A 15,695-nucleotide genomic window follows, 5' to 3' on the forward strand; every position below is an offset into this window, starting at 1 on the left:
GGTCGCAGTATACAGCAAGGAGGGGAGAGGGCCCTGTGTCCCCCCTTTTGGGGGTGCAATAGCCTCAAGCGGATTTTCCGGCTTCTGCGGGCGCCGCACATTGTTTTATTTGTTTTGAAGGTTCCGAGTTTGAGGCTGGTCGGAGACACCCACGTGCTTCTGACTCTCATCAGCGTAATGATCGCCTTAGCCAGAGTCGTGTCTATATAAACCACAAAAACCTAATCATTAGAAATCCCAGCCTCCAAAAACCACATTTTAGGTAAAACTGCCGCTTTTTTTCCGCGCTCCTTCATCCTCTCGACCACAGCTTTTTGGGGGATCCAAAGTCGCTTTTTAAACCCACATTGGGAAATGAATACATAAATAAATAGCCAATGAAGCATTTTGGATATTTTATTTTGTATTTTTATCCCCCCCCCCCCGGGAGTGGTGGGGAAGAAAGTTAAGGTATTAGACTTAGTTTTAGATGCAGAATAGACTTAATAAAAGATTGAAATTCATGGAAAACTGCTGGGGTTTTTCCTCAGCAAGGTTTTTGCGACTTATTTTAATCATCCAACTGACAGTTTTCCGGTCCTTAAAAAGAAAAGAGAGAGAGAGAAAGAGAGAGAGAGAAAGAAAAAACCCCAAAAAACTCATTCTTGTTCTCTAGGAACGACAAGTTTGAATATAGAAAGAAAAAGTGTCCAGCCAACCACTTGAGTGTCTAAAAAAAACTATTTGACGAGTGTCCTCTCCACCCCAATTTTTTGTGTCACTTAAGACAAAAAAAGCACCCAAACTCTGCAAAATCATTTTTTTTTTTTCCCTGGGAGCCGCTCCGGCAGAGGTGGGGGGTGGGGTGGGGGAAGGGTGAAGAGTGCCGAGAAGTCAGCACAGCCGCTCAAGAATTTTCCTTCCTCCTCTCCTGAAGTTACAACGAAAAATAACGACAGTCAGTCCAGCCCGCGGCTCTCTGGCGTCTCGGCTTCAGCCTCGTGCGACCAAGAGGGGGTTCCCTGTCCCGGGTCGGGGAGCAGCGAGAGGACCGATCAGGCGAGATTCCTCTCCGCCGGGGCCGCCTCTCCGGCTGCGGAAGCTGCGCGCTGCGCCCCGGCTCCTGCTCTGGCCGGCGGGCGGCGGCAGCGGCTGCGGCTGCGGCTGCGGCTGCGACTCACTCGCAGGCTCGAGGTCCGCTGCCCCGAAGTCCGCTGCCCGCGACTCACCTCCTGGCACCTCGACGCGCGAGGGTCAGGGGCGCTGTGCACAGAGCAGGAGGCAGTGGATGCAAGGAGGTGGCCGGGAGGAGGCCAGAAGAGGAGACAGGAGAGGAAGGAGCGGAGCCGGGGAGCCGGGCTGGCAGCCGCCGCGGCAGGAATCTGAGCGCGCGGCGGGCGCGGGGGGAGCGGAGGCCGCGGCGGAGGCGGCGGCGGCGGCGGCGCGGGAGGGCGGGCGCGGACGCCTGCAGCTGGGGAGCTGCGCGCGCGGCGCGGCGGTGGCGGGCGGCGCGCGGCCACGCCGGCCCGGGGCTGGACTGCTGAACCCACCGCGATCCACCACCGGACTCCACCTGGGAGGGGGCGCCAGCGCACCCGGGACGCGGCGCCCCAAGGGACCCCGCTCCGAGCTGCAACCTGAAGCCCCCGCCGCCCCAGGCCGCACGCATCCCCGCGCCCGTCCTCAGCTGCCACCGCGGGCGTTCCCAGGGCTCCGGCAAGATCTGTGCCTCCGGGTCTCCCACCCGCCCACCCGCCCACCCGACTGCGCCGCGTCGCCGCCGCGGCCCCCGTCAGACTACTCCGCGGCAGTCGGCTTCATCGAACTTGATTTCTCACCTCCTCGGCCCCATCACCTCCGTCCCCTTTCCCCCCGTCTCGCCTCCACCCCCCCAATTTCCTCCTCCTCGCCCCTCATTTCCACCCTCCTCCCCCTCCCCCGGCCACTTCGCTAACTTGTGGCTGTTGTGATGCGTATTCCCGTAGATCCGAGCACCAGCCGGCGCTTCAGCCCTCCCTCCAGCAGCCTGCAGCCCGGCAAGATGAGCGACGTGAGCCCGGTGGTGGCTGCGCAACAGCAGCAGCAGCAGCAGCAGCAGCAGCAGCAGCAGCAGCAGCAACAGCAGCAGCAGCAGGAGGCGGCGGCGGCGGCGGCGGCGGCGGCGGCGGCAGCGGCGGCCGCGGTGCCCCGGTTGCGGCCGCCGCACGACAACCGCACCATGGTGGAGATCATCGCTGACCACCCGGCCGAGCTCGTCCGCACCGACAGCCCCAACTTCCTGTGCTCCGTGCTGCCCTCGCACTGGCGCTGCAACAAGACCCTGCCCGTGGCCTTCAAGGTAAGCCGCTGCGGCCGCCGGCCGCCCCCCGCCCCCGGCCGGGCGCCGCGGGACCTGCCCGCCAGCGTCTCGGTGCCCGCGGGGGGCCGGGGCCGGGGCCGGGGCCGCGGCCGCCCACCCCGGGGGCTCTCACCCGAGGGGCCCCCCGCTGGCCCTCTGCCTCCGGATCCCTCAGCGGGTCGGGCGCGATGGCCCCGCGCAGATCCTTCCCTCTCCCACCTGTGCCCGCGGCCAGCGCTCAGCCCCTGGCCCCTGTGGCCGTCCATTAGCCCCGAGGCCCCGGCGGCGTCCCAGCCCGCTCCCCCGAGCCGTGCCCCCTCCCCCAGGAGCCCCCCGGGGGGCTCCGGGCGCCGCCCCCCGCCCCCGCTCCCCAGGGCTGCGGAGCCCCGGCCTCCTGCCCGCGCCCGCGCCCGCGCCCGCGCGCCCGGGGCGCAGGGCTTACCCACCGGCGGCGCGGCGCGGGCTGCCGGCGCCGCCCCTCCCGGGGGCCCCGCGCGCTCCCACGCTCGGCCCTCGGCGCCGACGCCCTCCGCCCGGCTTGGCGCCCCCTGCCCCTGCCCCTGCCCGCGGGAGCCTCGGCGGCGCGGCCTCTCCCGGCTCTGGGGGGCCGGCGTCCGTGGGGTGCCGGCGCCGCGCGCGAGCGTCCGGGGCGGGGCGCCGGGTGCCGGCTGTGGCGCGTGGGCCGCAGGACCGGGGTCCGAGAGGGTCCCGGGCAAAGCGGGGGACTCCGGGAGGCCTGAGGGGGACGCGGGGCCGGGGCGCTCGGTGGGCGCGCAGCCCCGCGCCGCGCCCGTTAGCGGGAGGAAGGCGGGGCCGCCAGGGTCGCCGCGCGCCCCAGGCGGGGGAGCCCCGGAGCCCCGGAGCCCCGGAGCGCGGGAGCCCCGGAGCCCCGGGCGCTGGACCCTCAGAGCGGGGAGGTGGCCAGCCGAGGGGGCGGGGGCGGGGGCTGGGGCGCCTGCGGGGGCTGGCACCGGCCCCCCGCCTCACCCCACCTGGGGGATGCCTTCGCACAGCCGCCTTGAAAAGGGAGGTGAAAGTTGCGGATTTCTCTTCTGGGGCCTTTCAAAGGACTCGAGTCCCACAGGGCCCTCCTGCTTCTGAAAGGTCGTGGGGGGCCGCGGTCCGGGGCCCGGGCGTGGAGGAGCGACCCCGAGGCCTGAGAGCGCTGCCCGCGCCCCGCGGCCTCCTCCGCCCGCCGCGGCCCGTTAGCTGCAGGGCGGGCGGGCGGGCGGCGGGCGGGCGGGAGCGGCGGCCTGGGCAGGTTCAGGGGGGCAGAGTCCCGAGCCCCTCGCGGCCCCCGGCGGCTCTGCAGGACGCGGGCCAGGCTTCCCGGGCGGCCCTCGCCAGGGGGAGGCGCGGAGCCCCCGGCCGGCGCGCGCTGGGCTGATGGGGAACCGGTTCCCGGGGCAGTTCACACTCGCGGGACTGGGCGCCCGGGGTGGAGCGGGCGGTGAGCCAGGCGGGGAAAGGAGCCTCGCCCGCCCTGTCTGTGGCCTCTGGGCTTGGGAAAGGTGGGCCTGGGTCCCCCGGGATCTGGGGTCTGTGGACAGCAGGGTTGGCGAGGCCTGGCCAGGTTGGGGGGCGGGAGGAGGGAGGAACCGTGCCAGGGCCTCCACCGTGGACCCTGTGGCCAGACACCCACAGGCCACTGGCGGTTCCCCGTTGTGGATCGCCCCCCGCCCCACGCACCGGTTCAGATTCAGTGTGTGGGTGGGGCGGAAGGAAAGAGGAGTCCAGGTCGTTTAGAGCCGCTTATCTCGCTGGGTCTTCTATCAGGAGAGAAGTCAGAATGAATTGTGGAGGAAAGGGGATGTTGCATTCTGGGCAGGTTTCATTTTGCAGTTGGTTCAAGATGTGTGTGTGTGTGTGTGTGTGTGTGTGTGTGTGTGTGTATTTTTTAACCGTCCCATTTCTCCTTTTATAAACCACCCATTTTGTAGGTTAACGCTTTCCTCCTTGAAATGCGAAAAGTTCAGAATGTATGTGAATTAGACAAATTCGAATTTTCCACACCAGAGATATCTCTTATGATGTTAATCATCCGCAGGCCCAGAATGTTCTGATTCGCCTTCAGCAAGGAGTGGAAATTTGTCCCCCCCCCCAAAAAAAAAAACAACCCCTTGGATCACCAACAAAAAACCTGGATGAAAACAGCAAATACAAATACCTAGGTATTTTTGTCTATAAAAATGCCACGTCAAGCATTCCAAGTTAGGATGTATGGAAATAGAAGGGTGGGTGCCTACATTTTAAAAGATACCATTTAGATGTTTGGTATTCTACATTCTGTTTTCTTCGGCTGAATAGACGTGCTGAAGATATAACTGTTTTGAACTATTCTCCTGTATTTATGGTGCTGAGTCGATTTTGAGCCTTGTTATTTTGGATAGAAATGGTCTTTTTGGTGTAAAGATAGAATGCAGTGCCTTTTGAGCTATTCTCAGATATTTTGCTTATCTTTAGGTTTTCTCACTACCGCCCTTTTAAAATTATTTTGAAAATGAATTGTTTTCTTTTAATCATCCTTATTGTTAATTACAGAGCAGTTTTACTTTTAACCAGTAAACAGAACCATACATGGCCATGTTAAATTAAGTATTTTCATTCATATTAATTGAAAAAATAAACTGAGTTACTTTAAGACTTGATTTGCTGTGTTCCCCCACCCCCATCCCTGTATTTAAGAAAATTCAGACAGATGGTGATAGCGGAGGTCCACTCAGTGTATGAGTTTTGTCTCTGCTGAAAAAGATGTGTAGAGATTTGGAACATCCAGATTTTGACAACATTTTTTATTGTTTTCATCTGAATGTTAGTAAAAACAATCTCTCTTTACCTTTCTTTTGAGATAAAAGCCTGAGCTCGGTAGACTTTCTACACCCTTGTAACATAATCAAATACATATGCGTTGAAGAAATAATATGAAAAAGTCTCAGTTTTAGAAGTGGTGACCACAATCTGGCTATCGTATTTAGAGCTATGTACAAAGTAAGTCATAGTGTTGTTGGGTGGATAACAGACAGGTAAATATATTTAAAAACACAAACACAGAGAAATTAATTGTGGAGAAATCTGGGATTCAAATCAATACAATATTTATTGAGCCCATATTTTATGTCTGTGACACTGAACTCAGCATTGTAAAGAATCGGAAGTGAATTCAATATGTGGTGTTTTGATGTGTTAATTTAAAATAATACTTCAAAATGATATTGACAATGTATTATACTAAGACATAAGTGACAAATTAGTGTTGCTCATCTGATCTTGTCTTGGGATTATCCAAGAATACTTATAAATTGCTTATACTCAGCATTTAAAAATACAAAAACAACTAGTATGTTTTAAAATATGCAAAGTTGTTTTATTAGTATTATATTTTTAACAAAGTTCTGCAGTTTTGTAATGTTCAGTCCTTCCAGGTGTCAAGGAAATGGAAATAAATATTTTTAACATTTCTTTCAGGTGTATGTCGCTGAAAGCTTAAAATAGTTAAAGGATACTATTAGAGGATCCCCATGCCCTTTCTGTCCTAGATAATTCTAGTGACAAAAAAAAAAAAAAAAAGCGATTTGCAAATTCGGTTCATTAGTTAATAGTCTGGTAGAAATAGGGAGAGAATACGTCAACTTTGCATCCAGTACCACCCTTATAGTTAGGGCTCTGTCAGCATTTCCACCATGAAGCCTGGTGTTCGGGGTTTATAACTCAGTTGCTTTAAATAGCTTCAAGCTGAAAGAAACACTATGCAGAAATTTTAAGTCCAGATGTATATTTTAAAACTAAAAGTGGTGCAAGGCTATTGTGCTGTTTTAGGTTAGAGAACACTGGACTATATATTTACTCGTATCATATGTTTTTCTGGCAATGTTAAAGAAAGAAAACACATTTTTAGATATGTGATCTATTACTCATAGTTAATTCTGTATGTTTAATGATACCTTTCAGTATTTGTCATAAGTAGGGTTTCAAAATGATAGAGCAGTTCTTATTTGAAAATAATTTTTCGACATCATTGGCCATTTTTCTCTTCAAAAAACAAGGATGCGACTAATAAATATTTGACATTAGTGAGTTGTATTTTCCTAACATACGTAGTGATCAGGTTCTGTGTTTGTGTCTTTTTGAAGGCAATTATACCTAAACAAAGGAAAATGGATTATTAAACCTATTAAAACTTTATTAAGCCTGCTATGAATTTTTATGCAAAATTATGTAAATCACAATAGATTTCAAGTGGTGTGAGGACAGATACATTTATGTGTTATGCCTCTGTGTGTAAAAAAATTAAAGTTAAAAATTTTAGCATCGAATATATAAAAGGTAGTTGAAACACAGAATTTTAGGTGGAAAATAAATATTTTAAAAATTTTACGAAAAACGTCTATTTGGAAACAGGCATGGTTAAGATATCTCTCATTATGTTCTCCCATTTGGCATTGCTGTTTGTCTCCTCTCAAAATTCCAGAACATCCATTGTTAGATGATCTAAACCAGCTTGATACATGGCACGTAAATTCCTGGCTTGTATTGAAATAATTTCCATCAAATTATTTTTTGACATATATTTTTAAAATTGTAGAATGGTATTTTGTATTGTGTTTATTTTTTTCTCTACGATTCGGTTGGGTTTTCCTAAATTCTAGGTTAAATTCTAAAAGTTAGCTGTGACTTTTGTGAAAACTTTTAATAGTTTACTTGAAGTCATCTTTAAATAATTGCTGTAGGAATACAATTTCCCCTTTTTGCAATTGTGCCCTTGCATCTTTTTATTCCAAAAAAAAAGATTTGATCAGATTTTATCTTGAAAAGGAATTATATTTCACTTTTGCTGCAAGTACAATGTGCCAAATGATATTGGTCTGTAAGAGTAATTGATTGGTTAAAATTAGACTTCTGTCCATGGAAATGTCAAAGGCAATTTTAAATTCCATACAATAAGACCACAAAAACAATTTTAAGGGTCTGAGCTAAATCTGTATTGCTGCTCTTTTAGAGTAATTCACAGATTTAGTCATAAGGAGTCTCATACAAAATTTCAGTAGTTTCTAAGGGTTAAGTATCCTTTTACTTAATTTTGCACAAGCTATGTATCATGTGATTTAAATGCTAGTTCTAGTGAGGTGCGCTAATAAATAAAGGAACTTCTTTCTCTGTTCTGAAATGTTAGGACACAAAATTACTTCCCCCTTCTCCATGAATTTTCTTGAATTGGTAGACTTTATATTCTAAAAACAATTTGGAAATGTAATTGTTAAGGTCTCATCACAAACCATTCTTTGCAGAACGGAACTTTTGTGTTGGGTAGTATGGAAACAAATTTTAATGTGTGCTTACTCCTAACTAGTTAAACAGCGATTTTTGACTGCTCTCTACCCTTTAAAATGTTTTCCATTGCTTGGGTTTGGTACAGACGAAATGTGTAAAAATTTCTTTATTCTTTTGGTTTTCTTTTAGATAAACACAGTTGCGAATCTCCAAGGGAAACTTTTTAGCTTCAGAGATCTACTTTTTTAAAAAAACTCTCTGACATATAATTATACTTCTGATTGATATAAAGTCAAATACAGTACTCCCTCTTTTCTTTTCCTCAGAAAAACATTAGGCATCTGATTTGGTAGAGTGAACAGTAGAAAAAAACCAATATGTTTAGCCATTAAAAATAGAGTTCAGCCATAACAGGAAAAGTTGTCACCACATTGTGTGAGCATTTCATTTTTAGGCCAAGTTCTAAGCCTCCTAGAACACTCACGCAATTTGTGATTACCTATTTGTTTTGTTATTAAGTGTAATACATAAAGCATACCAATATTTAACATGGTCATTATTCTGCTGCTTAAGCAAAGAAAAGTGGATTTGTGTATTTCACTCTTAGGGATCTTTTCTTTCATATTTTCCCATATTGAATCAATTTTCCTTTTCTTCTAACTAAAAAAAAAAAATCCATTATGTTAAAAATATGCAGTAAAATAATAATGTCCCAGAGCTCTTGAAAATCTTTATATTGGGGCAGATTTCTCTATTTTTTTTTTTAAATTTAGCCAATCAGAAGTGAAACCCATCAGCAGTCATTCTTTTATCTCTCAGCAACACCAAAAAACATCTCAAGACATGAAGTAAAGAATTACATGTCTAGTTGAACCCTTTCAGGATGCTAAGTCAAAGCCCATGTTTAGCACACAGCAGACTTGGAACCGAAGTCAGCCGCCTCATCTTACAAAAAGTACATCATTGTAATTACCCTCTACTTACACAATATCTTCTATGTAATACAGACTTTAAAAAAAATTATTTCCAATTTATATTGGAAAACTTTGGTTCCTGGAGATGAAGTTATTTGCGTGACATCATAGCAGATGTAAAAGAGAGGTGGGAAAAAAGAGAGGCCTCTTGATTTTTGGTACATTCATTTTCTTCTGAGCAGTACAAACTTTTCTGCCTTCATTAATATGCTTACTGGTTCCATCTTTACTTTGACATCAGAAGCCACACGGCAGGTGCTAAAACACAATATGCTGAGTGCAAAAAATGTCAAGTTTTCAGATGCATACTGGCCAAACATGGTCAATTATTTCAATATTTTCAAATGTTCACTTTGTTAGCCTTGTGAATTCGAAAAATCGAAAATTGTCTCTGGTAAGAGACTCTATTCAGGCAGCCCCTCAAGGCACTAGATCAAGTATGCAAGGAGGAAATCCTGGTCTCAAGGGTTTTGCCCTTGGCCTGGGAGACTTCTCAGATTGAATCGAATAACCAGTAGGATAGTCAGCGATCCTCTATTCTCTGTTACAGAAAAAGTTATCAGAAAACTAGTTTGGTGCAAGAGCATGTTTCTGTTACCGAGAGATGCTGACTCAGCCTTTAACTGGTTTTTCTGTCTTGGAGTTTCAGCTGGTAGCCTCACAGACTATTGGCTGTGGGAGATGATGCTCTTTATGGAGCTCTTTCATCAATTTCTTTCAGAATTATTTATCAAACACTATGGGCTAGGTGCTGTTTGAGTGCTGGGCATATGGTGGTGAGCAAGACCAGTGAGGGCCCTTCCCTCATGTAGTTTCCAATATAATTTAGTCTCCTAGGGATGAGTCTTATAACTTTGGGCTAGTGGATCAAAAGGAGTAGAGAGATCACTAATATATATACGTGGAAATGAGGATCATTTGAGTACAGCAGGGTGCTGTGGAAATGGGTTCTGTAGGGAAGGGAGGGTGTAGGATTTTAAACTGAATAACAATGGGCTGAAGAAGTCATGGCATGACATTGAGAAACAGACTAAGAGAAAAAGCAAGGGCGGGGGGAAAAAAACTATCAGCAAGTTTTTTTGTGTGTGGTTGGTTGTCTGCATGGAACAGAGGGTCTTAGTAGAGGTGTGCTGGGGTGTGGGTCATGAGTGGGGAAAACTCAGCCCCAAAGCATACATATAGTTACAGCGTCTGTTTTATCACACTGTAAAAACTTGCTTTAATGAGAGTAGGTACAAATTGTATTGGGAGCATGGAATCAAATGCTTAGGTTTGCCTTGTGGAAATCTCGACAAAGGAGAGAGCAGTACTAGGCATAGGAGAAGGATCCGTGGGATATTTGCCAGATAGGCAAGTGCATGTGGGTGTTATTATCAGAGAGGTGATGGGCTACTGTAGCTGGAACCATTGCTTAGTCACCACCAGGGCATCTGGAAGTTGAATGAGAAAGAGATGGAAATAATCTGAATATAGGATCATGGAGGTTAGTTGAGAAAAAAGATATTATCAAGGAACAGGGGCTTGGTAATGGATTAAGAATAGTACGTCTATGTGACAGAGCAGCCTCTGCACCAACGTTCCCTTACCAGCCTTGTCATTAAACAGAGGTGCCCATTTGCAAGTCAGCTGACCTCTGTTAAAAGTGTGATCCTAGCCTTGGAGCAGTGAAAATGTTTGTGGACCTCAGAGACTGATTATCTGGATCCTTACTTGACTTGAGTTAATCTGCTGCAGGTCAGCTGTTGAAGAGTAAGGAGGCAACTGTGTCATTTCAAGATGGCAGATGGGGCAAGACAGAATAAAGTTTGGCCAAGTATTTTTTTTTTTTTAATCTATGCCACTCATTTGTAGGTGACCTCTTCACCTTGTTATGTACCTTTATTCTGCACCTAGACCTCCAGTTTCTTGATGGCTTTGTTCATATCCCACCGCAGAGTGGGCATTAAGTAATTATTGCAGTGTGATTGAAAACCGAATATATAGCCCAAAGGAAGGGGATGAAATATAGTGCTGGATACCACACCGTATTGTCAGCAACTCTAAGATTTCACCTAAGTGTCTTCTCCCGTAGAGCCGACCAGACTTTCTTTTTTCAGCCTGTGATCTGGATGAGACCACACCTCAGGGCTCTCCAGGCTGCAGACAGGCGGTGCCTTAATATGTACGATGCAATCTGCAGATGGGGCGTCAGCCTTCCCTTTGTGGCATAATTCCTATGGACAACCTAACATGGGGATTTAATAAAAATGTACATGTATTCTGCAAAGAATCCAACAACAAATGAAGGAAACTTTTGCCTGCCTTTGAAATGGGTGGACCCTGCAACATTGGTCTGTTTGAAGTGGCATCCTGACCCATATGCAAAGCGTTCCTTCCTATGTGCCATTACTGCTCTAGAGCACTAAATCCTGATAAGACACATCCTTTACAGTGGGAATATATTCTTAGTTTTTAAGCTTTTCTGATGTGCCATTATTGCTGCTGTGTTTCCTGTTTTATGTAGGTGGTAGCCCTGGGAGAGGTACCAGATGGGACTGTGGTTACTGTCATGGCGGGTAACGATGAAAATTATTCTGCTGAGCTCCGAAATGCCTCTGCTGTTATGAAAAACCAAGTAGCAAGGTTCAACGATCTGAGATTTGTGGGCCGGAGTGGAAGAGGTAGGTCTCTTGATTTTTAATATTGATAGTGGAATAAACACATCAGGATCTTCTGATGAAATGTAGGCTAGTCTGTATACAAATCAGCACCTTCTCCCACTGAATGGAATTGCTGAAGGTTTTATTTAAATATGTCCAGATGAAGTTGAGTGTTTTTCTCAATGCTCAGGCCTTTTTCATTTGTTTTATGATATTGAAAATTCAAACAGTGTTTTCAGAAGAACTAGTCCCTAATTTCACTGGGTTGTGAGCATATACGGTGGAGAGAACAGTTGGAGATTCAAGTTCTGAATTATGAGGAGCCAAATAACTGAGTAAATGGAGTGGCAACGAGTAAAGAAAAAGGAATGCATTGGATCAATTTCCAGATAACATCAGTTTTGCTCTAAGTTGTGGCCAAGGACAGCTAGCTAGTGTAATGCTCTTCACTTGGCACATAGGTTACCTCTGTATGATTTAAATTAACTCTTGTAATAAGAATCTATTTTTAAAAATCATAGTTTTTTACATGGCTTCTCATTTGCATAAGTGAATGATGTATTACCTATGTTAGAATGACTATAGAGTGTGGTCTAGACAGATGAGTGATTAAGATTCAATTAATTTCCACATTATTTGGGAGTCCTTAAGAAGGTAATAAAATAAAAAATAATTTCTTTTAGCATTTTCATAGTTGTTTTATAAAAGGGATTAATGTTTTAGGAAGAAAACCTGTCTCTAAGGAAACCAATATTTTGGCTTTTATTTTCTTTCCTGTGGAGAGACTTTTAATAGTCCTTTACAAGAAGTATTATGGTCATTTATATATTTATTGAATCTAATATTTCCATTTTAAGTATCTCAATAAGAAGAGAGAAAATAGACCACTTTAGAATGGAGGTGAAATAAATTAGAATGACTTATTGGAACAACTTCTACCCAGGTTCGAATTAGGAAATGAGAAGCATCAGTTTTTAAACCATGTCCAATAATTGCTCTTTAGTTTGGATCAGATGTCATATTATTACCATTGTAAAAACTTGATAAGGGAAATTCAAGCAAGGCTGTTTCCGATGAGTAGTTTTAGTTTACTTTCTAGGAACAGGGCCAAGAAGCTGTACTTTTTAACTTAAAAAAAAAAAAATGATGCATGCTAATGAGATACTGTCACTGAAAGGTTGTTTGAAATAAAATGAGGCTCAGAGCCTCTTGTAGACTCAAAACTAAAAGGGTTATCTCTGCATCAGATTTAGTTTACTTTCATTAAAAGGAAAAAAGACACATCCTATCTCACTGTTGACTGATTAGGTGTGAAGTGTGCGCATTTTTTTTTTTCCTGTTACTGGTGCAGGTCCACAGTACAATTAAAGTTTCTCTTTTTTCTAGTAGGAATCAAGAAACATTTGAAAATGATGATTTACCTTCGTGCTCTGAATTGCATCTATCTTCTTATGTAACATTATTTTGTTTTTAATTAGAGTAATGAATTTCCGCGTTTAGAAGACTGGACACTATACTTACAGATCCCAGCTAGTGTTTCCATTTACCTTGCTTTTGCATTATATAGATGCTGCATAACTTTTCTCTGATCAATTTGAGTAGAAACTATGGCGAAGTGATAGTGTACTTTGTAAACCCTCAACATATTTATTTAAGAAACTTCAAAGAGAAACAAAGGGTGTGCACTGTTTTACTATATTGGCTTTCTGAGTTTTGGCTGGTTTCCCAAATAGCAATTTTTATATTTAAAAAAAAAAAAAAAGACAGACTTAACTGCTTGCAGACTTTTCACGCATGGAAGATGAAGAAAGCTTCTTTTGATGAAGTGTAATTATGTCCAAACAGAGCTGACCCCCTCCCCCTATATTTCTTATGATCTTAACTGAAGAAAGTAGGATTTTTCCTTTGAAGCAGCCGGGACTTGGTGGAGGATCTGAAATGCTACAGTCTGCTGCCAGAGGCAGGATGGAGAAATTGGTCCAGACTTGTCTTCGAGACTTAGATTGGGGGTGAGGGGAGCGGGTGGAGAGAGAAAGAAAAAATTGATTTATCACTAATAATAGATTTTTATATCACATTAACGTTATACAAAAGGAAATGGTAATATCAAACTGAAATCAAGAGGACAAAAGGATAGAGAACACTGATAGAGATACCATTCTTAGAGAAAAAAAAAAAGTCAGTTTTTCAGTGGCAGGAAACCCTTTAACCTGCCTGGGTACCTGACCTGCTTTCTAAAAAAAAAATGTCTTTCCAGCTTCCTCTTTGATTTTTACACTTCTACATTTCTCTTAAGTTACGAAGTCTGGATCATCACATTGCTACCCTGGGATTTCTTTTTCCCCAATGCTTTAAAATTTTCTATTTTGAAGAGCATGAAAAAATAAAGAGTACCAAGTTTCTCAAACGTTAACACTTTTTCTTTTCAGTGGTAGACAGATAAATTCTCAGAAATTGAAAAACAGTTTTAGATTTATAAAGGAGTCACTTCACTACTGACTTTGTCACTATGGGTTATCTGATGGCTTTTGAAAGTGCTTTGAATTAAAAGTAGAGCATCTGGGAAGCTTGTATCAAGTTAGGAGTGGCTTATGTTTTTTAGCTTTTTTTTTTTTTTCCCTTTTTTTTTTCTCCTTTGTATTTTAAACAGAAGTATTTGATATTTCAACAGAAATATGTGGTCCTTAAATTTTCTTGGTGTGCTTACTCACTTTTACATCATACATGCTGCTTGTAGTTTACAAGCGGTTTTAAGCACCTACAGTATACAGAGCATGGTACTATATCGGTCTAAGATACAATCCTTGCATGCACTCTTACCCTATCAATAGCCTCTGGAGCTAAGTTAGAATTGTCTTTCAATGGCAGTTCCTATGTTTATCTCGGAAAATATATGACTCAAGGACATATTTTGGAATTAGTTCCTAGATGAAGCCAAGGATGATATAATTAGTTGTCTAATGAGTGCTGGCTAGCTCCCTCAGTAAGAGTCTGCATTTTTTATCACTTATGGAATTTGAAAAAAAATTTTTAATTTAAACAAAATTAAGTAGATTATGAGTAGTCACATAAACATTTGACAATGTATTATTATTTATGAGGTGAAAAACCAATTACTTATTTGGGTGGTAGTTTCTGGAAGTTTCTTTTTTTTTTTTTTTTTTTTAATTTTATTTATTTATTTATGACAGTCACACAGAGAGAGAGAGAGGCAGAGACACAGGCAGAGGGAGAAGCAGGCTCCATGCACCGGGAGCCTGACGTGGGATTCGATCCCGGGTCTCCAGGATCGCACCCTGGGCCAAAGACCGGCGCTAAACCACTGCGCCACCCAGGGATCCCCGAGTTTCTGGAAGTTTCTTGAACATTATGTTCATGTTCCTTCTGAGGGGGCAGTAAGAGGTAGAAGAAACCTCCTTGATTTTTATTTTAGTTGTTAAAGTACATCTTGATCCTCAGGATTTGATTTTTAGAAGATCGTAGTCATACTTAAATAATAGTTTCCTCTCCTCCAAACTTCCCTCTTTTAAAAAGAAATTTTTACTGGTTCTGCTTTGAACCTGTGTGGATGCTTTATACTTAAAGGGTACATTTTATATTGGCTTTTGTTCTTACACAAGATGTTTGAATTCGGGAGAAGCATCGGTGACTTTGAATATCCGAAGGAAAACGTGGAAGTCTCAAATAGCAATATTCTCGGAACCAGTTTAGATAAGTTCATCGATGGTATTGCTAGCAGGTTATTTAGACTCATCGAGGACATGTGAGACATATACATCCTCGATTTATATTAAGATTTGTGCCATGGATGACAGTTGCCTTACAAGCACCGCCCTTGGAGAAATGCAGTCCTGGCTCATGGACCATTGATCTGATCCAGAATGGCGTCTTTTACGTTTAATCTAAATTAATTTTCAACTTAGGGGTTCACCCCATTCACTCCCCCAGATCTCTACATTGTTTTGAGGTCTCCATCTGGATCCAGTGGCTTCTTATTCAACTTTTTAATCTCCAGGTCTGTATGCTTGGAGTTTTCTGTAACTAGTTTAGACTGCCAGCTGCCTTTTTCTTCCACTTAGGCCTAATGTTTATAATAAATCCTCTGGTTCCTAACCAGACAATTGCTTTTCTTAAACCCATGTAACATTCAGTCTATTATGGATGAAATATGATCTATCAGTGACACTTTAAGAATAGATGTTTTCATCATCCTAGCCGAGATACTACATTAGTGGATTTGTATTTACTGTTTCTTGGTCTTACAAAGCTGATTGGGACATGTGTAGAAACCAATTACCTATTAATTTTAAAATATGTTCTCTGACAAAGTTTAAGAGAAGAGCACTAATTTTAAGGTCTGGAAGATCTGGGTTCAGTCTCTGATTTTTTTTCCTCTTTCTACTTGTGTGGTTGAACTACTAAGCCTCTGTGGGCTTGGGTTTCCTCATTTGTGAACTGCAGGTGATGAACTTAACTGGATAGGATTAAATAAGATAA

The 15,695-nt window shown here is 44.6% G+C and overlaps 1 protein-coding gene across 6 annotated transcripts in view; it reads left to right on the forward strand.

Annotated features, from left to right (window-relative positions):
- The first annotated feature begins 1,439 nt into the window (after positions 1-1,439).
- Positions 1,440-15,695, forward strand: part of RUNX2 (RUNX family transcription factor 2) — a 149,468-nt gene continuing 135,212 nt past the window's right edge. For all 6 annotated transcript variants that reach the window (XM_055329933.1, XM_055329927.1, XM_055329928.1 and 3 more), the window contains exons 1-2: positions 1,440-2,317; positions 11,063-11,219. In XM_055329933.1, the coding sequence (XP_055185908.1) occupies positions 1,949-2,317; positions 11,063-11,219 (526 nt within the window). In that variant the 5' untranslated portion in view covers positions 1,440-1,948. The remainder of the gene's footprint in view (positions 2,318-11,062; positions 11,220-15,695) is intronic.

Source organism: Nyctereutes procyonoides, unplaced genomic scaffold (assembly GCF_905146905.1).
Source record: "Nyctereutes procyonoides isolate TBG_1078 unplaced genomic scaffold, NYPRO_anot_genome, whole genome shotgun sequence".
Classification (NCBI taxonomy): Eukaryota; Metazoa; Chordata; class Mammalia; order Carnivora; family Canidae; genus Nyctereutes; species Nyctereutes procyonoides.